Here is a 27,500-nt window from a genome sequence, read left to right on the forward strand (position 1 = left end):
GGTTGAAAACAGGAAGCAATTCCCTGTAGTAATATCTATTTCTTTACTGCCCACGAGGGGCTAAACATAGAGGGGACAGACAATGACAGACAAAGGGATTAAGTCAATTATACTGATCCACAATGCGAAACTGGTACTTTATTTATCGATCCCGGAAGGATGAAAGGCAAAGTCGACCTCGGCGGAATTTGAACTCAGAACGTAGCTACAGACGAAATACTGCAAAGCATTTCGCCCGGTGTGCTAACATTTCTGCCAGCTCGCCGCCTTGTAGTAATATGTCTTGGGGAATGGTAGTGAGAGGTGGCCTTGCACCACTAACAAGAACGAAACAATAATTTGAAGAGCATCACCACCATCACCAACAATGAAAGAACAATGTGAAGAATATGAAGGAAGGAAATGAAAAAAATATTTGGAACCCTATATAAGGTGATGGTTGGGGCTCCAGGAGGGTTAGTTTTTTGGGGTTGTTTACAAAATAATTTAAATTATATTTTTGCTATTATATTTTAAGTCTTTCTGCTTCTACCATTTTCTAGCTTGTTCTCATAACCTGTCTCCCCCAGCCCCCCATGGCATCTTTTTTTTTCTTTTTTTTTTCTACTAAACAAAATTTGACCCCAAGAGTGCAAAAACTAGTGCAAAATCTGTGCATGGGATTGTTTCCTTGGATGTTTCTGCAAAGAGACATTTTTGGTTTGTTCTGGAATATCCTAGCTGCTGCTACTGAAAGGAAAATAAAAAAAAAAAATAATAAAACACCCAACCCCACTCTCTCCAATGAAGCTTGTTATTAAAACCCATTTAGAAAAATAATTGCAAGTAAACAAATAACCACAACAATAATAATAATAATAATAACAACAACAATAACTGCCTGAATATTACTAACATATCGTATAGTTTTGGGTAAATGAAGCAACTGTAGATATTTACCTGTTTATTGTTTTGTTTTTTGTTTGTTTTTCCTTGTTTTGTTTTGTTTTTTTCTGTTAATAATTATAGTATATATTTCATGGATAATAATTAAATATATATACTTTGCTTTCTGTTTGTTTTTATGTTAATTAAAATGAAAGTAATGCCAGCAATACCTAACACACACACACACTGTTTATGAAAGTGATCTTGGATGTTCCAGTTATGCAGAGGAATGTCCATATGGATAACATTAATGATGAGATTGTATGAGCGATGTCTTCCAAGTTGTAGATATTAATGTTGTTATATAGGTGATATATTGTTTTATATGTGATATGGAAATGATATTAACATTTATACGTGGATGGTGCTACTTTTTTTGGGGTGGTGTGTGAATGATATTAATACATGGATGAAGTGACCGTTTATATGTGATTATTATTAATTATTATTAATGTTTATATGTTGGTGATATTAATATTTTCATGTATATCAGTGTTAATATATGTCTGATGCTAATGTTTATATGCAGATAATATTAATGTAAATAATATGAGTGATGTTAATGTTCACATGTGGGTAATATTAATTTTAACATGTAGCTGATAGTTATGTTCATCTGAGAGTGATATTGTTTATATGTAATTATATTAACAGTTAATGTAGGTGTTATAAATATTAATATAATAGTAATATCAACGTGGTGATATTTAATATGTACGTGATAGTAATGTTAATCTGTGGGTAATATTAACATTTAATACATGAATAATATTAATGTTAATATGTAAATGATATTAATGTTAATATGCCACTGATATCAATGTTTATATGAGGATGATATTAATGTTTACACGGGTAGTATTAACTTTAATATGCAAGTGATATGACTGTTATTATATGAAACCACTTTGGTACCACGTATGTGATATTTGTATATGGTGATATTAGTATTGTTGTTTTATGAAGGGGATATGTAATGTTTATTATATAGGGGCATATCAAACATGGAAGGGATCAGTGTTAATAATTTAACCACAGTGTTTGTTTTCTTCCCCTTTTCCCCATTGTGAAAAATGGGGTGTGTGTGGGTCTTTATAAAATCAACCAATCAATGAAAATAATTACACCCTCTCCCCCACTTTCTTATTGGCATTATGGACCTTGTTCTTATGTTAGGGACCCTTTAAAATCCAAAAGATGGGGAGTGGTGCGAGTAGAGGAAAATCACCTAAAACCGAACAAAAACAAAGAAAAATGTAGAAAAATTCATTTATTTTCATTTATTCATTTATTATTTTTTTTATTGATTATTAATTTTCATTGTGAATTTGTACGTACATCCATGCATGTGTGAATTAATTTTCAATTTATATATTTCTTTAATTACTAGTAACTAATTAAATTACATTTTTGCTTCCTTTTACATAATTTGTCACTAAAATACATTTTCAAGAACTCAAATATATTTTTTGTATATTTTAAATATACAAACAAAAATCTGTAAATATGTATATATCTTTTTTTTCTTTATATGTATATGCATATATGTTTTCACTTGTATATTTATACTTATATATATATATTATTTTATATTTTTCAATTGCATATCTTTTACTTTTCTGTATGTTTATATATATTATTTTCTTTATATTTATATATATTATTTAATTCTTATTTTATTAATTCTTATTCCCATATCATACTTTAAAAGAAATTTTTATATGTGTATATATGTATGTTGTTACTTTTATATACATATTTATATTAAGTGCATATCTTTTACCTTTTTATATTTATATATTATCTATTATCTATATTTAATTCTTATTTACATTTGCAAATCATATATCATACTTTTTTTTTTGTTTATCATGCATGAATGAGCTACTCCGCGTTGGTCACCGGAGTGATATTTGATCACTTTATAGAGTGTTTGAGTGTCAGTTTGGTGTCTGGAATGGGATAGCTTACCTCATGGGCAGGTAGAAGCTCTTTAACCCTGGTTGGTAATATACCTAGGAGAAGGAAATCTCCAAAATAAAACCTGAGGCCTTGGAAGTTCCTGGTTTTGTCAATGTTCATGTCACACCGGCGAAAGTCTTCTTGGGCCAATAAGTGGGGGTAGGGTAGTGTAGTGCAAGCTAAACCCACTGAAAATTACTCATCTGCACAGGTACTTCCTGTACACCAAATCTTAGGAAAATCCTTGAATTAGTTGGTTGGTAGAACCCTAAAGAGGCACTTGAAACTTCGCCCAGAATGTCTCAGTTTCAGTGAATGGCAAAAAAGGCTTGGGAATGTCAGGGGAACAGGTCTGGCTCAGTAGGTGTCCCAGTGTATCACAGGGGGGGACTGTATATATATAGTGTGTGCATGTTTTGTATTTTTTGTTTTGTTTGTTTACTCTGTCGTTGTTGATGATGATGATGCTATTGCAATTAATATTCTTCACAAGGTAAGATTTTGGAGTTATTACCACCAAGAACAATTTTGTATTTTAATATACATACATACAAACATATATATATATATATATATAATATATATATATATATATATAATTAACAGAAAACAGGTATGGTATTCACTGGTTTCAGAACATACATACAGTTCAGCAAACTGCTAAAATAATTGCTTTACAGTTGTAGAAAACATTATGTTATCATGCACTTTACCTCGTCAGTGTCCTGCAATAAATATCTGTATTATTTATTGCAGAATGCTGATGGGATAAAGTGCAAAATTGCATGCTGTTTGCAACAAGTGTTATGTAATTATTATGTGCATTTTGGTGAAACACGTGTATGTTCTATAAAGCAGTGTATACCATACCTGGGTTTTGTTAATTATTATTTCTATTATTTGGCTCGCATTCAACACTTTAGCATTTCATGAGGTTGATGCCCCACACCATACTGCACTGGGTGTTGAAGTGGAGTGTGGAACCCCCTACTGAAACTAAGCCCTTGTTATGTGTTGCACTTCATAGTTCCTATCTTTTGCTATATATGTATATTGGATGTGTGTGTGTGTGTGTGTTTGGTATGCTTATTATTTCAAAATTTCTTAATGCTTTCATTAAGATACTCCCTTATTATTATTATTATTATTATTATTATTGAGTGAGAGAGCAGTTCATGCCATCAAAGTGACACTGGAGTAAAATATACGAAGCCCAATATACCCATCATGACTACCCGTCTGATAAGGGTACGCCAGGCATATGCATCACAACCATATGTGCTCGACATGGTGATCTCATATCAAGATAAACAGCACATGACCTTGCAGGTGGGGCCCAGTTAGAATTTTCTTCATGTTGAGTAGCCCATCCCGCTCAAAAGGTCCCTGAATAAGGGTTGTTTAAGGATGTTGAAAGAACCACCCATGTTTCCAGAGGTGAATTATTCAAACCCCAAAGAATCCCTCTCAACACATGGCTATAATGCTCCCCCACTACTTCTGCTCGTGATCAGAGATGCACATATCGTCAGCCACTAAGGGACATGCTCAACTGGTTAAGGTCAAATATTATTATTATTATCATTAATATTGTTGTTGTTTTGTATCATTAAAGCATTGGATGTGAAATGCCTTGTGATATTTTGTTCTGGCTCTTTCCAATTTGAGTTCAAATCCCATGAAGGTCAACTTTGCTTTCTGTTCCTTCCAAGTTTAACAAGATAAAGTACCAGTCAAATGCTGAGGTCAACTTAATTGACCAACCTTCTCCCTCTTCAATTTATGATATTTTGCCTATGCTAGAAGCAATTATTATTATTATTGTCATTATTAAGATGACGAGCCAGCAGATTTGTTAGCACACGGGCTTAGCAGTATTTCGTCCGTCTTTACGTTCTGAGTTCAAATGCCACAGAGGTCAACTTTACCTTTCATCCTTTAGGGGTTGATAAAATAGTACCAGTTGGTTACTGGGGTCGATGTAATTGACTTATCCCCTCCCCTGAACTTGCTGACCTTGTGCCCAAATTCAAAACCATTATTTATTTATTTATTGTTATTATTTTTATTATTATTATATGTTGTTGTTATTATTTTTATTGTTGTTGTGGTGGTGGTGTTGTTGTTGTTGTTGTTGCTGTTGCTGTTGTTGTTGTGATGTTATAGCTCACATTTTAGCACTGTCCTAGCCAAGTGACTGTCTTATTTTCTCACTAGGGGGCACTCTGTCCCTGATTCCCAGCGTCGCTTTGTGCATGAATCTTCACCAATACCTGTGATTGTAATCTCCGAACCAGCCTCTGTCTCGGAGGAGACTGGCCACCGCCAACCACCGTTGCCGTCGCCACCACTACCTATGCCACCGTCATATTCAGCGTCAGTGGGCGAGGATCCCTATGAAGACCCGCGTCAGACTGGGGCCACCACCCAGATGTCATCGACGACGTTAGTACACACGGGTTCCTCTTGTCTCACTAACCGTTTCACTCGAATAACCCTTCCGGAACTCTATCTGCGCCAAAGCTGCTCTTTATTGCTACAGGTCACTTCTTGTTTACTTACTCACTGCACCTTTTTTGGGCTGAAATGTTACGTAAAATGTGTGTGTGTTTGTGTGTGTGGATGGAATTTGACTTACTACTCTGATTTTCTTGCAAAGAGTAGTCTTTTGGTCAGTTAGCAGCATTATCTTTTTTCTTTCGTTTTCTCTCTCCCTCTTTCTTTCTCTCCCTCTTTCTTTCTCTCCCTCTTTCTTTCTCTCCCTCTTTCCTATGCACTTTACTAACTTAGTATTAACTTATTCATAGTTATATATCTTTCTGTCAATATATCTATCTATTTTCTACACACATATCTACATAACTCACTGTCTATCTATGTATCTGTCTGTCTCTGTCTATCTATCAGTCTATCTTTTTACCTGTCTTTCTATCTATCTACCTTTCTATCTATCTACGTTTCTGTCTATCCATCTATCTATTTACCTTTCTATCTATCTATCTATCTATCTATCTATCTATCTATCTATCCATCTATCTATCTATTTATCCATCTATCTATCTATTTATCTATCCATCTATCTATTTATCTATCCATCTATCTATCTATTTATCCATTTATCTATCTATTTGTCCATCTATCTATCTATTTATCTATCCATCTATCTATCCATCTATCCATCTATCTATCCATCCATCCATCTATCTATCTATCCATCCATCCATCTACCTACCTACCTACCTACCTACCTATATACCTGGGTGGGTTACTGGTTCCTAGAAACGTAGTCAGGCCACTTAGAATAAAACTCTCAAGGTCCTGGGTGGGAGTGCTAATATATTTTATTAAAACTTATATAATCCAACAAGATACATCTTTGGATGAACCAAAATATCAACATAAATTGGCTGATTTGCTTTAAGAATGTTCACCCACCATGTGACACAAGGATCTGGCTTTAATCCCTCTGTCCACTGCCAATTTTACATCCTGGTATCAGTGCTCCAGTATGGCAACAAACCCATTCGATGGATTAGGATTAGTAAAACAGAATCATGTAAGCTGTTAAGATGGTGTATCATTTCTGTCTGTCTGTCTGTCTGTCTTTCTGCCCCCCCCCTCTCTCATCTACTCGTTTCTCTCTATCACTCTTTCTCACCCTCTCTCTTTCTCTCCCCCTTTCTCTTTCATGACATTTCATCCAAAATGTTAGTTTACTTTAAATTCTTGATCTTGTTCTCATATGTTGGTAAAAGGCTAATGGTACCGTCATATTTAGTAGTTTTTTTCAAAGTCTAGTAGAAATAGCAGTTGAAAGTCTAGTAGTAGTAGTAATTGTAGAAGTTTTTTTTATTATCATTATTAAGGCTGTGAGCTAGCAAAATCATTAGCATGCTGGACGAAATGTCTAAAACAGGAAGTTTGTATCATAGAACCAAGGGTTGGTCTCAGGTATAATTGGTATTGATTAGTTAAAACAGATATGTGAAGAAATTTTTTTCAAAAAAATATAACAAAATGCAGCAAAAAGTGATGGTGGGGGTGCCAATTCTAAAATTTCAGCTTTTTTGTTTTACCTACCTCCCTCCCTACCTACCTACCTACCTACCTATATACCTGGGTGGGTTACTGGTTCCTAGAAACGTAGTCAGGCCACTTAGAATAAAACTCTCAAGGTCCTGGGTGGGAGTGCTAATATATTTTATTAAAACTTATATAATCCAACAAGGTACATCTTTGGATGAGCCAAAATATCAACATAAGTTGGCTGATTTGCTTTAAGAATGTTCACCCACCATGTGACACAAGGATCTGGCTTTAATCCTTCTGTCCAGCAAAAAATTGTGTTTTTGCTTTGAAGTATGGCCTTGATAGATGGCAGTTAACTTCAGTGGCCCTCTGCCTCTTGGGTGCCTCTTCTCCTCCAAATTGTGGCCCTGTGCCTGTTAAAAACAGTGGTAGATAGTTAGATGTTGTGGTAACTGTAGTTGTGTAACAATAAAAGGTATGGTTATATTATTGTGGTGGGGGAAAGCACCTGTGCAAATAATCTCTTGGTTATATCGTCATCATCATTGTCATCATCAACATTATCCTCATCATTATTTAACACCACTTTTTTCCATGCTGGCATGGGTGGGATGGTTTGACTGAAACTGGTGAACCAGAGAGCTGTTCTGAGCTCCAGTGTCTTCTTTGGTATGCTTCCTAAGGATTTGATGTCCTTCCTAATGCCAACCACTTTAGAGAGTGAACTGTGTGGTCTTCTTGTGGCACTAGCACAAAGAGGTCCCCAAGTACTCACAAGTCAAGCTGTTCAAGCCATACCAAAGTAGACCGTGGAGTTTAGTGCAATCTTGTGGTTCATCAGTTCTGGTCAAATGTCCAGCCCTTGGGCCAGCATAAAAGAAAAAAGACATTGAAGGATGATGATGATGATGATGATATATATGTATGCACACACACACACACACATACCATTTTTTGATATTTTGTCAATTAAACACATACACTATATACTTGGCCTTTGCTTCAGTATTATTATTATTATTATTAGTTTCTTTGTCAAAGCTCTTTCGTCACGACCTATGACCTCGTCAGTGACTCTCTATCCCATGCCACTCTCGTTCTGCTTATTCCAATGGAATAAAGGGCTTAGTCAAAGACACTAAAATAATACTAATAATAATAATATAATAATAATAATAATAATAAAGCTGAAGTGAAGACCAAATATATAGTGCAAGTGTTTAATTGGCAATATATATATATGCTTTATTTAAAGCAGCAGAAAATTCCACAAAACCTGTCACTCTGAGTTTCGCGTTGCCGTTCGTCGGACAGTTTTTGCTAAACTGTCCGACGAACGGCAACGCAAAACTCAGAGTAACAGGTTTTGTGGAATTTTCTGCTGCTTTAAATAAAGCATATTACTCTACCACTGGTATTTGAGTACTCTTTTTTCCACCTTGTTTCACATTTATGTGTTTACTCCGGTATATATATATGTGTTCAAATATTTGTCCATTGGGTAGCTTGCTTTCTAACAACAAAAGCTACAATATTAGCGCTTGCCGCCCATGGTATCACTTGCTTGCCAACTGCAGGATTTGTGCAGCTTTAAGTTATGTTTGCTCTGCTAGATGCTATATAAAATTTTATTTCATTTTATTTTGTATTTCTGTCTTTTTTTTTTTTTTTGTAAAAAGAAGGTGAAAATATATTATTGTTTTGAAATCTTTTTTATTAATTTTATTGTTAGTGATGTTGCTGTTTTTCTTCATTCTTCAGGTTTTTTTTGGGGGTTTTTTTTTGGTTTTTTTTAAAAAAAAACTGAAATGCTTTAAAATCCGAATTATTTCTCGTCAGAACAAAGTATTTGAAGTGGGTTGGTTTGAGATTGGAATTGGAAGTTGGGGGGTGGGGTGGAAGACTAAGTATGAGAGTATAAGGAGTAAGTATGAGAGGGTAGGGGTAAAATGTGAAGAGGAAGTAGGGGAGTGTGAGGAGTGAGTAGAAGAGAGAGAGCGAGGGAAATATGTGAGGAATAGAAAGAGGAGCAAGTGAGGTAGCGTGTGTGTGTGTGTGAGAGAGAGAGATAGAGAGAATGTAAAAGAGCAAAAAAGAAGGGAGAATTATTATTTTTTTTACTTATTTTTTTAGTTTAAGATCTTAATCTCTTCCCTTTCACCTTCCACAATGGTAACTTTTAACAGATTTGAAATATGCTATCAACCCACCTCCTTCCTTCCATGTTAACATAGAAGGAAAGATTCTCTACAACATTCACACACTTTGTCACATTCCTCCATTTCACAATCTCACATTAAATCACAGATATTCCATTTTCCTATTTCACCAGACCAAGCAGCTCCCAAACTTATTTCAGCAAGGAACCCATCATACGATTTTCCAAAACTTGCAGAACCCATACTGATTTACAAACAATCTCTCGTGCCCTAATTTTGGTTTGAAATTTTGGCACAACACCAACAATTTTGAGTGAGGGTTCTAGTCAATTACATTGACCACTGTGCTCAACTGATGCTTATTGTATCAACCCCAAGAGGATGAAAGGCAAAGTCAATCTTGGCAGAATTTGAACTCAGAGCATGAAGATGGATGAAATGCCTTTAAGCACTTTGTCCAGTGTACAAATGATTCTGTAAGCTTGTCTTCACTAGCACCCTAATTTTTATTAAGACATGGAATGACATAAAAACCGTTTTAGAGGGTGAATTTAGTTAAATATTAAAAAAATATTTAAACATACACCAAGAGTAATTTTAAAATGGTGAAGCTATGAACAGCACCTCTTCTCCGCTTTGTCTATGGAGCCTGCTTCAGAACGACAATGCTATCTCATGCTCTTGATGCACTAATACCATCTATTCATTTTACAAACATATGTCTTTGGCGTTAGGAAGGGCATCCAGCTGTAGTAACACTGCCAGATCTGACTGGGCCTGGTGCAGCCTTCGGGCTTCCCAGACCCCAGTTGAACCGTCCAACCCATGCTAGCATGGAAAACGGACGTTAAATGATGATGATGTCTGCCCATCAGTGATGAGGGCTATTTTTAATCATCCTTAAGGATGACTGATGACTTGCAGTGGCTTCGAGATTTCGATGATGTGATTGTTTTTTTTGTTTTTTTTTAGAATGACATTGTGACAGGCCAGGCCTGTCCAGTTTGAACATAAAGTATTTGGGCCAGATGTGGCCAGTTTAAATCCTAGCAGGTTAAAGTAAAGAAGAGTTGTGCACTGACAGCCTCACTGTTTTGTTCATGCCTGTCTTCAATCCATTGGCAAGGCTACATTAAAACAAGGATTAAGACAGATGCAGGAATGACCAAGATGTCTTACTTGCTTCATTTTGCTTTCTGTACTTTACAATGCATTACTGCAGCCACTTACCATTCCTTTGAACCATCAAGGTTTCTTCTACAGGATCCATTGGATCCAGTTTCCACAAACCCCAATATTCTAATTAATCCATAGGTGGGACCATGGCAAGTGCTACCCAGGTCAGAGTAGATCTGGGAACAACAGTGGCTAAAATGTGGTTCTACACTCCTCAAACTTTGGAACTGCTTAATCAGAGCCCCTCAACACGATGTCGCTTAAAGTCATAACCATCCACACACAAAATCTTCATAAACAGGTTTTTTCTTATAAAATAAATTTTATGTGGAACCCCAGAATTTTTTCAGACCTTACTTTGAGAATTCTTGGATTAGATTATTGTGTGTGTGTGTGTGTGCGTGAGTGTGAGAGAGAGAGAGAGAGAGGAGAGGAGAGGGTGTGAGAGGCATGGTACATGGGGTGGGTGTCATTCAGAAGTAAGTTCTATAGACTTGGGGCTGGATGCAAGGCAACAATCCATAGTTTTGGATGGCCTCACCAAATTCTTGTGGCTTCACAATTCAGTGGTTATCCCCCTGGGAAGTGATGACCACAACACCTTGTCTCACTTCACAGGTTTACTTGTGGGATGAGACAGGATGTTGTTTGTTGACCAGTCTTGTAGCAGCCATTGGTCATTTTGTTTCTTTTATCTAATAATTTCTGGTTATTTCTTCTCAGGAGTAAGTTGAGCTATCATCTAAAACTTCTGGTGGTCACATTTGAAGATGAAAGCTTTTTTAAAGTGCTTTGGATGCTGGTCTTGTTACTTCTAAATGGTCCCTTGTGAAGAAAAAGTTGTCTTTAGCTGGCCAATTGTGAGAGAACAGTTACAGTATCTGACGGTCATTCTAAATAAAGATATTGTTCAGCTGTTGGTCTTGTTACTTCTAAATGGATAGTGGATTAGGGGCATTATCCATCTGATAATCATTTATGAAGTGTGAGTCAAGGATTCTAATGGTCTGTTGTAAAGGAAATGTCATTTTCTGATGGTCACTTACCCATGGGATGTAATGGTTTTTGATGGTCACTTGTAACAAGTTGTAATTCTTCAGTAAACACTTGAACCAGGCCTTTTTTCTAAGGAATAAGTTTCTAGTTTTCCTCTCATGAATTTTGGAGACTCTGGGAAAGGTCTTGGTTACTGTTCTTCCTCATCTGAGTCAACCATTAAAAGCAAACAAGATAAAACAAAACAAAAACTAATAAATTTATTAACAAATATGGTTATGTGGTTTAAGAACTTTGTTTTGCAACCATAGGGTCTCAGGTTTAAACCCATTGTACAAGGGTCTTCAATAGGTGAATGTCTTGTGAGTGAAATTGGCAGACAGAAATTGCATGGAAACCCATTGTGTATGTGTGTGTTTGTGCTCGTATGTATGTGTATAAATGTATGTATACATACATGTACATATGTGTGTGTGTATATATATATCTATATTTATTTACATGTATATACACACATATACAAGTATATGTGTGCATGTGCTTATATATATATATATATATATAAAATTAGAGATAAAACCACTATTAGGCAAATCAAACAGTGAAAAACATAAACCAAAACAGAAATAAAATTAATTAATATAATATACAAAATATATAAAATTCAAAATTTAAATTATTATATATTATTATTATTATTATATTAATTAATTTTATTTCTATGTTTTGGTTTATGTTTTTCACTGTTTGATTTGCCTAATAGTGGTTTTATCTCTAATTTAATATATATATATATATATATTTATACTGTAAAATTGGATTTAATCCTAAATCTAATTTTTCCCTGTAAGTTTGGATTTACTCCCTAATATATATATATATTTTGACTATTTATTATAATTTTATGTATTGATTAAGTCTTTCCTTTTTGTTTGCAAAATAGTGGTTTTGTCTCGAATAATATTTTATATATATATATATATATATATATATATATATATATATACACACACACAGTATGCATGTCTGTGTGTGTCTGTCTGTCTTTGTTTGACACTGCTTGAAGAACAAAAAAAAAACAGTGTCCATGTTTATTCACTATAACTTAGAGATGTAATAAATGTAAATTGCTAAAATAAGTACCAAAGTTGCAAAACAAGAACACGAATACTGGGATTGACGTAAATGACTAAAACCCTTCAAGACATTGCTCCAGTATGGCAGCGACCAAGAGACTAGAACAAGTCCCATGACTAAAAGAAATCCTTATCTTGTCATGGTATAAGCGGTTAATTCATTTAAACTGCGACCTTGTCACTGACATTTGTGATATTCTTCGAGCCCAGTTTCTAAATAAAGTACGTTCTAAATAAAGTATATTCTGAGAGGAAGGGAGGAAGGTAGGAAGGAAGGAAGGGGTAGAAGGGGGTAAAAGTATGCATTTTCTCTCAGTAACCAGTATTTCTGTTATTCAAGAACTGTTGATTGTCTTTGATGCTGTTAGTTGCTGGAATATGCGGCATATTGTAGTTATATTGGAATCTGTATATAGTTTCATATTTATACTTGTTTGAGTAGTAGTATGTAGTGGTGTTGTCGTATATGTAGCAGTATATGACAGTGTTGTAGTTATTTTAGTAATATAAGGTGGTGAGATTGTATTGGTTGTAGTATATAGTGGTATCTAGTGTATATACTGCTATATAGTAGTGGTTTGGTTGTATTGATAGTAGTGTTTAGTGGTGTACAGTATATATTCTATTATATACTAGCAGAATATAGGCGCAGGAGTGGCTGTGTGGTAAGTAGCTTGCTTACCAACCACATGGTTCCAGGTTCAATTCCACTGCATGGCATCTTGGGCAAGTGTCTTCCACTATAGTCTCGGGCTGACCAAAGCCTTGTGAGTGTTTACGTCGCCGTCACTTAGCGGTTCGGCAAAAGAGACCGATAGAATAAGTACTGGGCTTACAAAGAATAAGTCCCGGGGTTGATTTGCTCGACTAAAGGTGGTGCTCCAGCATGGCCGCAGTCAAATGACTGAAACAAGTAAAAGAGTAAAAAGAGTAAAGAGAGTGTATCATCATTTCATCTCACCTCAGTTATGCTGCTTCCCCAGATTCCCATGACTCTCCGTCGCTACCCAATCCACTATTCCTGAGAGGGTCATGGAGATAGAGTCCTCAGGCTTGAGTCATAGTGAGTCTCTCATTAGCTGATTACACAACCATGGACGTTGTCCCTATGGATGCATGGCCGTTGCTCCCTTGATAGAGCTTGGTGATCCTGTCTGTTGATCTTCTAGGATTCCTCTGCCCAGCGTCAACACAAGAATCACTGTTGGCTCATTTGGGCTCCTCTGCTCCCTCTTCACAATTTGCCATGCTGCACTCCCATGACTTCGCTGTATCCCTGGCAGGGTGGCTGAGTGGGTGCTATGTCTTGCCAAAAGGGTGGCCTGTAACTATGCAGGACACTGTTGTTACACAGCCACACACACACACACACACACACACAAATCATGCACCCATTAACCATACCCTACTCCCTCTTATGCCCTTCAGTATAGAACCTTCAGGGGACAAATAGGATAGGAGATTCATTCTCCTGTTACATGGTGGTAGTGGTAGTGGTTGTAGTAGTGGTAGTAGTTATGATTGAGGTGCTTGTAATAGTGGTAGAAAAAAATGCCCAGATTTTTCCCCCTTTTTTTTTTCCTCCTCTCCTTTGCACATAGGGTATTTATATCAAAGTCTCTCCCTATGAACAATAAGCAGAGTGGTGGGGCACAGGGGGGGGGGGTAGAGAATCCCCTTTCTTCCCCTGCCCCCTTTATCCTCCCTGGTCCCTACCAAAAAAAAACTACTTAACTGCATTATTGTTTCAAGTGAATACCAAGGGCTGCTTTTTTTTTACTGAAAAAAAATCAAGGAATACCGATTTAGCTGACATTCAAACCTAAGTGAGCAACTAAGCCAAACATCGGTTGTCTTTTGGTCTTTCAATCTTTTCAACGCAAAGACTTGAGTGATGAAAGCTTTACCTGTAACTCCCACCTTTCTGTGCGCACGCACGCACGTAGTATATAGACTTCTTAATGAAACAAGATAGGGGTTTGTACCATACTCCTGTTGATGCTGCCGCCATTAGTGGTGGTGGTGGTGGTGATGGTGGTGGAGGGTTCCAACCTCACTATAATCTTCCCAGCTGTTCTTCGTAAATGCTTTTAGCAGTTTGATTGTTGTTGTTCTTGTTTTTACCATTATTATTATTATTATTATTATTATTATCATCATCATTATTTATTGTGTAGACATTGGACACCAGTGAGGTAGTTCCTAAACTGTTAGCTATTTCTGTCGAATATGTGAGAGAGAGTGTGTGTGTGTGTGGCTGTGTTTGTATATATATACACACACACACACACACACACACACACACAAACATAAATATACACACATACACTCTTTTATTCTTATTAGTTTTAGTCACTCGATTACAACTATGCTAAGGTACCATGTTCAAGGGTTTAGTGTGGTACAGGATGTTCATCGCTTCCACACAGTTTCTGTTTACCAATTGCCACTCATAAGGTAATATTCAACCTGAGACTTTAGTAGGAGACACTTGCTGAAGGGTACTGTGCACTAGTATTGAGATGTGAGCCAGTTGCTGCAGCAGAAACATGTTGGTCATTGTTATTTATGCTGTAGGAAACTTTTCAAGAAAGGCTTTGGATGTGAATAAATCTCGGCTGTGTGGTAAGTAGCTTGCTTGCCAACCACATGGTTCCGGATTCAGTCCCACTGCGTGGAACTTTGGGCAGGTGTCTTCTACTATAGCCTCGGGCCGACCAAAGCCTTGTGAGTGGATTTGGCAGATGGAAACTGAAAGAAGCCTGTCGTGTATATGTATATCTATATATATGTGTGTGTCTGTGTTTGTCCTCCCAACATTGCTTGACAACCGATGCTGGTGTGTTTACGTCGCCGTAACTTAGCAGTTCGGCAAAAGAGACCGATAGAATAAGTACTAGGCTTACAAAGAATAAGTTCTGGGGGTCGATTTGCTCGACTAAAGGCAGTGCTCCAGCATGGCCGCAGTCAAATGACTGAAACAAGTAAAAGAGTAAAGAGTATATGTGTTTGTGTGTGTGTGTGTGTGTGTACACACATACTCACTTACTCACCCACACTCATATATATATGTACAGATATGCATACATATGCATATTTATCTGAAGAGACATGTATCAACATATCTATGCATATATACACACACACACAAATACATATCGATCAGCAGAAGTTACAAACATAAGTGTGTTGGTACTTATCAAGTTTGATAAATGTTAATGCATGAAACTCTCAGCCTCTGAGTCACTCTGTAACTTCTGTTCTCCTCTTGGTTTCACCCAAGCTTATATTTATGTATTATATAATACACACACTCACACATACATGTTAATGCTTAGTTTTATTATATTATCATCTATATTATATTATTATATATTATATATATGTGGGCGTACGCTTATTTTTAAATGGTGGTGCCCCAGCATGGCCACAGCTCATGAGCTGAAACTGGAAAAATCAAAATCAAAATCATATTATATATTATTCTCTCTCTTTTTCTCTTTTACTTGTTTCAGTCATTTGACTGCGGCCATGCTGGAGCACTGCCTTTAGTCGAGCAAATCGACCCTGGGACTTATTCTTTGTAAGCCCAGTACTTATTCTATTGGTCTCTTTTGCCGAACCGCTAAGTGACGGGGACGTAAACACACCAGCATCGGTTGTCAAGCAATGCTAGGGGGACAAACATAGACACACAAACACATACACACACACTTATATATATATATATATATACATTTATACGACAGGCTTCTTTCAGTTTCCATCTACCAAATCCACTCACAAGGCATTGGTCAGCCCGGGGCTAAAGCAGAAGACACTTGCCCAAGGTGCCACGCAGTGGGACTGAACCCGGAACCGTGTGGTTGGTAAGCAAGCTACTTACCACACAACCACTCCTGTATATTATATATTATATAATTATATAATATTATATTAATTTTATTATATTATATAATACACACACTCGCACATACATGTTAATGCTTAGCTTTGTTTTCTCCCCTCCCGTCTGTAAAAATATTCCAAATATTCTTCAGTTTCTTCCTTGTAATTCTGGAAGAAGAATGGCAAAAATAAATAAAATAAAATAAATAATAAAAGACAACAAACAGCATCCTCCCTTCCTATTCTCTCCTTCCTTCCTCTTAGCATGTCTGTAAAAAAAAAGAGGGGGGAAAGAGCATTGTTTGATAGCTAAAATATTGCCTGTGTTGAAAATGTTTCACTCTTGCCTTTGTTGATATCTAATATGAAGAGGAGTGAAAAAGCAGAACTGCAGCACCAACACTTACCACTATTACTGCTACAAAGATATTATCCGTATCTCTTATCTTGTTTTAGTCATTGCACTGTGGCCATGCTGGAGCACTACCTTAAAAGGTTTAAGTCGAACAAATCAACCCTAGTACTTTTGTTTTCAAGTCCGATATCCTATCGATTTCTTTTGCCAGGAGATAAACAAACCAACACCAGTTGTCAAATGGTGGTGGTGGGGACAAACACGAAGACACGCACACACACTATATATATATATATATATATATATCTCTCAAGGATAAAATCTTTATAAAATTTTTCAAGTAGCCAGCATGTAATAAAACCATACAGGTAACAATTAATACAAATATATAATTATATAATTATAATAAGGGCACTAATGAACAGTGCCACATGCTAGAAGTGGACATTAAATGGCTTTAAGAACTACATTATTTATTCCATTAGCATGGGTTGAAAGTGAAAAAAGTGAACAAAGAAGATTTTTAAAATAGGCGAGGCTGGCAACGGCCACAATCGGATGGTGCACGTAAAAAGCACCATCCAGTCGTGGCTGTTGCCAGCCTCGCCTGGCCCCCGTGCTGGTGGCATGTAAAAAGCACCATCCGTTCGTGGCCGTTGCCAGCCCCGTCTGGCACCTGTGCGGGTGGCACGTAAAAAGCACCCACTACACTCACGGAGTGGTTGGCGTTAGGAAGGGCATCCAGCTGTAGAAATACTGCCAGATCAGACTGGAGCCTGGTGCAGCCTCCTGGCTTCCCAGACCCCAGTTGAACCGTCCAACCCATGCTAGCATGGAAAGCGGACGCTAAATGATGATGATGATGTTTAATCATTGATAGATTTTTAGTTTAGAGATCCTCTTTCCGATGAAGTGCTATGCTCGGAATTTTAAAAAGTCAACAATTTTTTCCACCATTACTGAGTGTCAGGCTAATACATTCCATATGTATGTTGTTTTGTTATTTGTTATTTTTAATGTTTGATTTGACATATATATATATATATAGATACACACTTACATATGTAAGTGTTGAATGATGGGAATGAGTGCTTAACACTTCATTGGTGGATAAAGTTTCTTTATTTGTTTTTTAAAGTTACCATTGGTTTCATGTAAAAAAAATATCTTAATTTTTCAAGCCGATCACATGGAGGAATGGTGTTTCACCCAAATTGGAGACAAATACCATTCCTCCACGTGATTGGCTTGGAAAATTAAGACATTAAGATATTTTTCTTTACATGAAACCAACGGTATCCTTAATACACAAATACAGAATATGTATATACGATGAGCTTCTACACAGTTTCCGTCTATCAAATTCACTTGCAAGGTATTGGTCACCCCAGGGCTATAGTAGAAGACACTTACTCAAGGTATCACACGGTGGAACTGAACTCAAGACCATATGGTTGCAAAGCAAGCTTCTTACCCACACAGCCATACCTATAACTATTGCAAGCATTCTGCTGGAAGCCCTTCCCCTATCTAACATTGTTATTGCATATTCTCTGTAGTGACCTTCACTTTAAAAGTTCTTCTCTCATAATGTTGATCCATGTAGTGTTTCTTTATCAACATTTTAGTGTCTTACTGTTGTTCCAGCCATGACCATCACATCTGTTTTCTGTCATATAGCATTTCGCTGTTATTTCTCACAAATAAGAGAGATCATGTTGTGCTCTCATAAGTTTCTCTCTCTCTCTTTCTCTCTCTCTCTCTCTTTGAATATATATTTATATATATATATATATATATATATATATATATATATATATATATAGGAGTCTAGGACAATCCCCCCCCCATCCATGGACAATCATCTGAGCACAACAGATGATGATTTAAAACTTCTTAATATATTGGAAGGGAGTAATTAACCAAGGGTGGTAGTTGTCGTTGGGGGAAATTGTCCTATACTGTTGCCTATTGGAATTATTTTCTGATGCTGTTTGACATTTGAAAGCCTTAAAGTGTCAAAATCACATTGATATGTGATTGGCTGCTGATGAGGGAAGTTCTGAAGTTATGTTTAACATGTTTTCATTCCTATTAATGTGTCTGTTGGTTGTCAATGTCCTCTTTGGTTTTATTTTGCTTACCCAGAATAAGGTCCTTAGTTTGTTTTATTGTTCCTTGGTTGAGTATTTATGAAGGATAATGGTAAATTTTATCCATGGATAATAGTGTAACATGAAGTTTTGATGGAAGGTTTTGATCTATATCACTTTAAGACAAGAATTTGGTATCATAGAACTGGGGTGATCTTGGGTGAGTTCATATCACAAGGGTTAATCAGTGTGGTCAGGGATGTGACGATATGTGATGGAGCACTATCATGACTAATGGGTCGGCATTAAAATGTCTAAGATATCTTCAGTTTTCTGTATTGGAGGAACTGAGAAAATTTGTCCTTTTTTTTTTTTTTTGCGCATGTATGTTTTAATTATAATGTATTGTTTAATTGCCTTCAAGATGCATTCTCCTCTCTTATCTCTCTCTCTCATAGTTTTCCCTCTTCTCTCTCTCCTTTGCATTCTCCTCTCATCTCTCTCTTTTTCATATTCTCTCTTACCTCTCTCTTGCACCCTCCCCTCTTATCTCTCTTTCATTTTCTTCCTTCTTCTCTCTCTCTCTCTCTCTCTCTCACTCTCACACACACACACACACACTCTCCCCTCTTACCACTTTATCTTTTCATTCACCCCTTTCAGTATCTCTCTCTCACTCTCATACTGCATGTCTGTCTGTTTGTCTCTCTCTCTCTCAATCTCATACTATCTCTTACACTGTCTGTTTCTCTCTCTCTCTTTCTCTTGCTCCTCATACTATCTGCCTCTCTTGTTCTGTCTGTTTGTCTTAATCTCATACAATCTGTATGTCTGCTTTTCTCACTCTCTCTCTCTCTCTCTCTCAAACTCTCTCTCCCCTCATACTGTCTGTCTTGTGTTCTCTCTCTCTCTCTCTCTCTCTCTTGTCCTGTCTGTCTCTTATTCTCTCTCTCTCTCTCTCTCAAACTCTCTCTCCTCTCATACTGTCTGTCTTTCTTGTGTTCTCTCTCTCTCTCTCTCTCTCTCTCTCTCTTGTCCTGTCTGTCTGTCTGTCTCTCTCTCTCTCTCTCTCTCTCTTCCACTCTTTCATATACTCTCTCCCTCTCTACACATTCTCAATTTGTATCCTCCATATATACATGTTCATATTTTTGTATTCATCAGACTCTCTCGATCTGAAAGCAATCCTGAAATACCCCCTCCGCGGCCGGTACTTCCCAAAGAATTCAGGTACCAGGCACTAAAACGTCCACCAAAACAGCCAAAATCTGTTCCAAGCAGCAGAGGCTTTTCTTACAGATGGTCTGTAGATGGAAGCGGCAGGTTAGAGCAAGAACAAAAAAAGAGAGCATCTTTGCAACATGCTTGCTTGTTTTGTAGTTAGTTCTGTCTAGCTAGCAAGTGCTTCTTCCTTTACTTCTTAGCTCTTCCTACTCCTCCTTCAGAATCTTAGCTAATTACTGCTATATATGTTTGTTCTTTGGTTGTATACTGTCAACTTAACGTGACAGTCCCGGAAAGGGAATTACACCACTGCTGTTTAGCCCTAGGAAGCATCGAATGCTTCCTGTCGGCTTTGACACATTTCCTGTGTCCTTATATATTTATATATCCCTTTAGTGTTTAAACCAGCCATATCTGGCCCAGATATTCTACATGTTTTATATTCAAACTGGCAATATCTAGCCTCTCACACCTACCCGACAATGTCATTCTAAATATAAACAATCACATCATTGAAACCTCAAAGCTATAAGATAATGCTTGATTAATTCAAAACAATTTGAGTGGAAAAGTATTACCTTTAACAGAGTAATCTGAACACTAAAGGGATATAGGAAATGTGTCAAAGCCAACAGGAAGCGTCAATGCTTCCTAGGGCTAAATAGCGGTGGTTTAATCCCCTACTGTCACATTAGGTTGACAGTATACAACCACTCTATCGCTCCACCACCGTACATATCTCTATGAGATATTTAGAAATTTAATATTTCTGATTTTGTTTATTCTTTGTTTAATTATTAACTTATCCATGGTTAATTTTCATCTGAATTTCTGAGATGATTAATTATACATTGATATATATTCAGACTAATATCCTCATTTTGGTTGTTATAGTCACAGTGTTCTAGCTTTTTGTACGTTCTAATCTCCTCTCTCATGTTCAGTAGTAGCATTTTCAGAATTTCAAACCAAACCACAGAAGTTACATTTGTAATGATAAGATGTTTGTGTGTGGGGGTCAGCTGTGTAATGATTTGGTATTGAGTCAATGTTGATTGAATGAACACAAATTCTGTCAAGACTTTTAAATGAAAAAAAAATATTCCTTTATTGTAAGCAAAATATAAGATGCCTCTACTACCATCAACAGAACAATTGTTCCCAAGTTCAAATTCCGCCAAGGTCGACTTTGCCTTTCATTCTTTCAGGGTCGATAAATTTCTTTGTCAAATTACTGTGTCTTCCTTTCAATTAAATTTCGAAAACAGCAATGTATTTAGTAAAATAACTTTGTTGTTAAGCTGATATTTGGAACATAAATTAACATAAAATTTTGGAGGAAGGTTTTAATCTAGATCACTTTAAAACAGGGAGTTTGTATCATAGACCCAGCAAACAATCTCACATTTATTGGTTATCAAAGGGGTTAAACTAAACAACAGAGCAATATTACAAATCTGAAAACAGTATTTCAATAACCCCCAAATACCCACTAGAGTCTGGACAATGGAATAAAACCCATCTACCTCTTTAGATCTTATAAAGAATTTGGTTTGAAATTCCGGCAGTGTTTCTAAATATGATAGACACTTGAAGATGCCAGAGAGTACAACTGGCAAAACATGACCATAGCAACCAAGATTCAGGAATTAGTCTGAATAAACAGTGTATAGTTTCCCCATGGTTTTGTAGAATATTCTGTTTAGAGTAGAAGTCTTCATATTGATCCCTACTGATCCCTGTTCATCCTTTTTTTTTGTTGTATTAATCCTTTCAGTCATCAAGTGTTGCCATCTCCCATATAATGATACACTTGTGTGTGGGAATTTTAGGGTGCAGTTGGTTCTTGAGGACTGTGTGTTGGGGTAGCTCCAGTTTGGCAAGGAGTGGCATAGACTTCAAGTACTGATATTAAAGCATGGGAGACTTCAATACCGGTGGTGTGGCATTGTAGTTTTGTCTGTTTACTTATTGAGTTCAAAATCTGGATAAAAGAAGGGGACAAAAAGCAATGGTGAGATGAGGGAAGGGAGTATCAGTTCACAAAATAAATACCAGGAATATACTTGGGATTGTGTCAGTTGAGTAGACACATCTCCCCTCCACCTCACCTTGGCTTTGTGCCTAAGAAAACAACACACCTTGGCCTTTTGCCTAAGAAGACAACACACATATGTGCACACCTGCGCTCACTATGTGTGTGTATGTGTGAAGGTGTATATCTATATTTGAGAGAGAGTGAGTGAGTATGTGTGAGTGTGTCTGTAAATGCAGACACAATATCATTAGTAATAATGATGATTTCTTAGATCAGTGCAAGGCCACACAGTTTTGGGAAAGGTTTTAATGTGAAAAAAACAAAATGTGAAAATTCACACCGACAAGGACTCTGATCTACCTGTTATATCAATTATGCATTGATATAAGAATTAGTTGTTCAATAAAGCCCGAAACATATGTACCGCAAAATCCTTTGCGTCCTGTTTTTCTTTTGATACATATATCCTATCACCTATACCACTAGCTGGCATATACAGGTGCTTACATTTATCAAGTATTCACCCTGAATTTATATATATATGTATATTTATGTATATAAATCCTGCAAGTTATCCCAGTACATGACTGGTACTGAGGGGATAACTCTGGCTCCAGCCGTGTCTAAACTCACTCAGAGAATCGAGTGTAAAGATAGATTATGAGACATACAAATCAGGTGCGTCACCGTTTTTTACCAACTGCTCCTCCCACATATGTTGGCCCATTGCCTAAATATGAAACCATGTCTGGTAACCTTGACGACAGTACTCAAACATCTCTGCTTTCTTGTTTATTTGTTTGTTTGTTTTATTTCTTTCTTTGTTATTTTCTCTTGGTATTTCTGTTAGTCTAAAATATATATATATGTATATATATATATATATATATATATATAAATAACAATAAATGAATACATAAAAATATAAAACTAACAATAAAATGGTGAATATCTCTCCGAGAAAGTCAGGCCAGTATTGTTGGCCTTTACTGCTGATCTCTTCTTTGAGAGACAATGTTCTTTGGTGTGAGATGAACGGGTGCAGCTGCTGGGAAGCTGAAAATTTGGTGTGACTAACTGACTGAACATTGGACCTGTTTTGATGACAACATTTTTTCACACTTGGCACCAAACACTCACATACACACACCTGAATGTATGCACAAAAATATACAAACAGAGAAAATGTGAGAGAGAGAGAGGAAGGTATTACAATTTATTGTAATAAGGTGGTGAGCTGGCAGAATCGTTAGCACGTCAGGAGAAATGCTCAGCTGTATTTCATCTGCCGCTATGTTCTGAGTTCAAATTCCGCCGAGGTCGACTTTGCCTTTCATCCTTTCCGGGTCGATTAAATAAGTACCAGTGACACACTGGGGGTCGATATAATCGACTTAATCCTTTTGTCTGTCCTCTCTGTGTTTAGCCCCTTGAGGGTAGTAAAGAAATAGGTATTTCGTCTGCTGTTAGATTCTGAGTTCAGTTCAAATTCCGCTGAGGTCAACTTTACCTTTCATCCTCTCGGGGTCGATTAAATAAGTACCAGTTACGCACTGGGGGTCGATATAATCGACTTAATCCGTTTGTCTGTCCTTGTTTGTCCCCTCTGTGTTTAGCCCCTTGAGGGTAGTAAAGAAACAGGTATTACAGTTTATTGACTGAACACAATTGACATGAAAAAAACTTTCCTTCTCTTACGTACAAAGACAAAATATGCTCATTCTTTGTACATTAGGAAGGGCATCCAGCCATGAAAACTGTGCCAAAACAGAGCTCACTAGTGCCGTGTGTAAAGTATCCAGTTCACTCTGTAAAGTAGTTGGTGCTAAGAAAGGCATCCAGCTGTAAAAAAATCATGCCAAACCAACTGGTGGAGCTTGGTGCAGTTCTCTATCTATCTAGCTCCTTTCAAGCTGTCCAACCCATGCCAGCATGGAAAACAGATGTTAAACCAGGAGGATAATGATGAGGGACTAAACACAGAGAGGACAAACAAGGACAGACAAACGGATTAAGTTGATTATATCGACCCCCCAGTGCGTAACCGGTACTTATTTAATTGACCCGGGAAGGATGAAAGGCAAAGTCGACCTTGGCGGAATTTGAACTCAGAACATAGCGGCAGACGAAATACACATAAACTGAGAGAGAAAGGGGGGGAAGGTGTCAAAATGTCTTATGCCAAATAAGTCAGCAATGCCAAATAGGTGGGCACCAGTGTGGCCGTACCAAAACGTCTCATAACCAGTTTTCTTTGTTACTAAAATACTTGATGGCAATCTAAAGATTTCAAGATTAATCTGCATCGTAGAGACATTTTGTGTTCTGTGTTCGACATTTCTGTTCTTGTTGTGTTTAGATTAGTTTTAATGTATGGTAGTTTAGTTGTGTTTCATTAACCAAGCTTATTGTAGCTGAGGTGGCTGATCTGGTCTGGTCCTCCAGACACAGCAAGTAGCCCCTCTTACTGAATGGCTTCAAATCAAGCAAAAGAATGTAGTGTATATGTAGATGTGTGTGTCTGTATATGAAGAGGGAGAGAGAGAGAGAAGTGAGCACATGTCTGTGTGTGTGTGAATGCACATGTATACATGTATCTGTGTATGTGAACAAATGAATGTAGCACTCAATACATTTTGTTGGTCTTACATGTATTTAATAGCAATTTTACTCAGTTCTACATTACTCAAGGGTGTAGAACACATCCATATCACCAGATGTATACATGAGTTTATGTGTGTGTATATACATATATATTAAAATAAACTCTGATTTTTCTTTTTTACAGGTTCGCATAAAACCCCAGAGTTTTGCCTCTGTAAGCCTTTTTCAGACTTGAAAAAAGCCTCCAGTAGCAAAGCCTGATGCCTTTTTAACTATGCATAATAAATCTGACTCTAATACCAGTATTGAGTCCTTTCATTAGTAAATGTTTGTTGATATTAATAGCATACACCCCCACCCACATATAATGAGAGAGGTATGTGTGTGTGTCTGTGTATGCATATATGTATATACATATATATATATATATATATATATATATATATATATATTGATAGAAAAGGTAAGACAACAAAAGAATGAAAGAGACCTCGATATTATGTAAATATATGGGACAATTATTTGGTAGCCATGATAAAACTCTTGAGTTTTGGATGTCAGAGCGGAAACCTACCTTGTTTTGTTATTTTGATGGATGGATGGATGAATGGGTAAGTAGGTAGATAGATATCCGAAACTCAGAGTTTTATCATGGGTACCAAATAATTGTCACATATTATATTTACATATATATATATGTATATATATAAATAAAATTAGGTGGGTTTCATTCTTGTGAGTGTGCATTATTTGAATCTGTGAGTTATTTGCTTGTGTAAATATATATATATAATATATATATATAAAGTTATGCATATATATATATATTAATATATATATATATATATATATATATATATATATATATACCAGGTGGTGCTATTAAGTTAGACATGGCCGAAACCTATCAAAGTATATATATAGATAGATAGATAGATATTTCTCTGTTATTATCTATGTAAACAGTGTACATTTGTATAGGCATTGACATACATCTGTATGTGTGTCCATTTCTGCAACAATTAACATCACCTTTGTATAGATATACAGCATACACATGTCATAGACATATATAGCATGCGACATCACACCAATGTACACAGAGAGAGAGAGAGAGTGTGTGTCCAGTTCTAAAAAATTTGTCTCAAGAAATTTGCTCTGAATCCTGAGAGAATGGCTGATATTGATGGTGACTAGCTAGTACTGCACTGATGAGATTTAACTGAATGAAACCACCACCACCCATCCACCCTACATGTTACACCTGAATTATCGTCAAAATGGATGTAGATCATTGCCGTAGTAGCATTCTGTACCCAAAGTTGAGTGGCATAAATTTGTGTAGCCATTGGTCTTAGCCAGGCTGTAACACAAGATGTAAAAGGCACCCATGCCAGTGACATGTAAAAGACACCCAATATAGGAGTGGTTGGAAGGGCATCCAGCCATAGAAACCAAGTCAAAACAGACAACTGGAGCCTGGAGCAGCTCTCTGGCTTACCGGCTCTAGTCAAGCCATCTAACCCATGCCGGCATGAAAAAACAGACGTTAAAATGATGATAATGATTTGTGTTGTTTATGCATCGAGGGAATATGGCTGTTAAATCTTGCAGGTCAAGTAGCCACATAGAAACCCCCTTGTTGTTTCCATGATGATGATGATGATGTGATGATATCAACAAAGTACCTCAATGATCAAATTAGATTCGGCCCACGCTTGCTGTTGTGAAAATAATTGTGTTAACGTTCACCACCAGGCTGTATGCCTGTTCTTGTGCATCTATCAATGCTTCTAATATGCTAAAGTGTAAGATCTCTGTGTGTTTCTATATGTCTTGTGTGTAAATCCGTAAGCTAGTCTGTTTATCTGTGTTTCTGTCTGCCTGGATATATCTATGTGTCTATCCATTTCTGTCTGTCTCTCTCTCTCTCTCTCTCCCCCATTTCCTCTTCCTCTCTACCTCTCTACCTCTCTCCTCTCTCTCTCTCTCTCCTCTCTCTCTCTCTCCCATTTCCTCTTCCTCTCTACTTCTCTCTCTCTCTCTCCCCCATTTCCTCTTCCTCTCTACTTCTCTCTCTCTCTCTCCCTCTCCCCATTTCCTCTCTCTCTCTCTCTCTCTCTCTCTCTCTCTCCCCCATTTCCTCTACCCCTCTCTCTCTCTCTCTCCCCCGTTTCCTCTTCCTCTCTACTTCTCTCTTTCTCTCTGTATGTGCCTCTGCATCTCACCATCTCTCTCTGTCTTGTTGTTTCTGTCTGTCTGTCACTTTAATCTCCCCCATCTGTCTGCCAGCAATAATGTCTAACTTTTAGTTGAAAACTTTGTGGTTATGTACTACTACTACTACCACTAGTAATAGTTAGTCGTATTACTAGTAGTAATAATAATACTATTACTACAACTCTATTATAACTTATAAGCATCAGTTCTGTAGTTACTGTTGTTTTTAGCCCCTGGTCAGCCTGGATTTTCCAGCTAGGACCATCCCATTTACATATACATTCAGGTACTACACTATATTGCTCAATGTGTCCTTCCTAGGTTTTGGCTGCTATTTTTAGTAAATATTGCAGCTCCCTATCAAAAGTACTCCAGCTGGGACCATCCCATATACTTAAATCTACAGGGACTCTATTGGCCATTGTGTAATTTCTTTTTTAAATAGTAGGCTTTGGCTGCTGTTTCTAGTAAATATAGCGGCATATAGAGACACCCTCATTGGTCTGTAGGTTGTTATGGTTGACGACATTAGTGTTGATGTTAGTATTTCTTACTGTTCAGCTTTGATGCTGTTTATATCGATTACTGAGCCTGGAAGAATGAGAGAATGGGGGTGGCCAGGTGTGGCCTTCTCACGACTAATTTGGTATGTAACCAGAGTTGCTGGTGCACCACTTCCTACCGAGGCAGAAG

The 27,500-nt window shown here is 36.9% G+C and overlaps 1 protein-coding gene across 11 annotated transcripts in view; it reads left to right on the top strand.

Moving 5' to 3' along the window:
- Positions 1 to 27,500, top strand: part of LOC115224206 (paxillin) — a 318,064-nt gene that overhangs the window by 193,613 nt on the left and 96,951 nt on the right. For 6 of the 11 annotated variants that reach the window (XR_005003760.1, XR_003882858.2, XM_036513185.1 and 3 more), the window contains one exon: positions 5,107 to 5,334. The exons of 4 other annotated variants lie outside the window; for them this stretch is intronic. Coding sequence is in view for 4 of the 7 variants with exons in the window: in XM_036513185.1 (XP_036369078.1) it covers positions 5,107 to 5,334 (228 nt within the window). In the remaining 3 variants the exon portion in view is untranslated. Of the gene's footprint in view, positions 1 to 5,106; positions 5,335 to 19,885; positions 20,045 to 27,500 lie in introns of all 11 variants that reach the window. One more of the 11 variants, XR_005003759.1, reaches the window with a different exon arrangement.

This window comes from Octopus sinensis, linkage group LG25, assembly GCF_006345805.1.
Source record: "Octopus sinensis linkage group LG25, ASM634580v1, whole genome shotgun sequence".
Classification (NCBI taxonomy): Eukaryota; Metazoa; Mollusca; class Cephalopoda; order Octopoda; family Octopodidae; genus Octopus; species Octopus sinensis.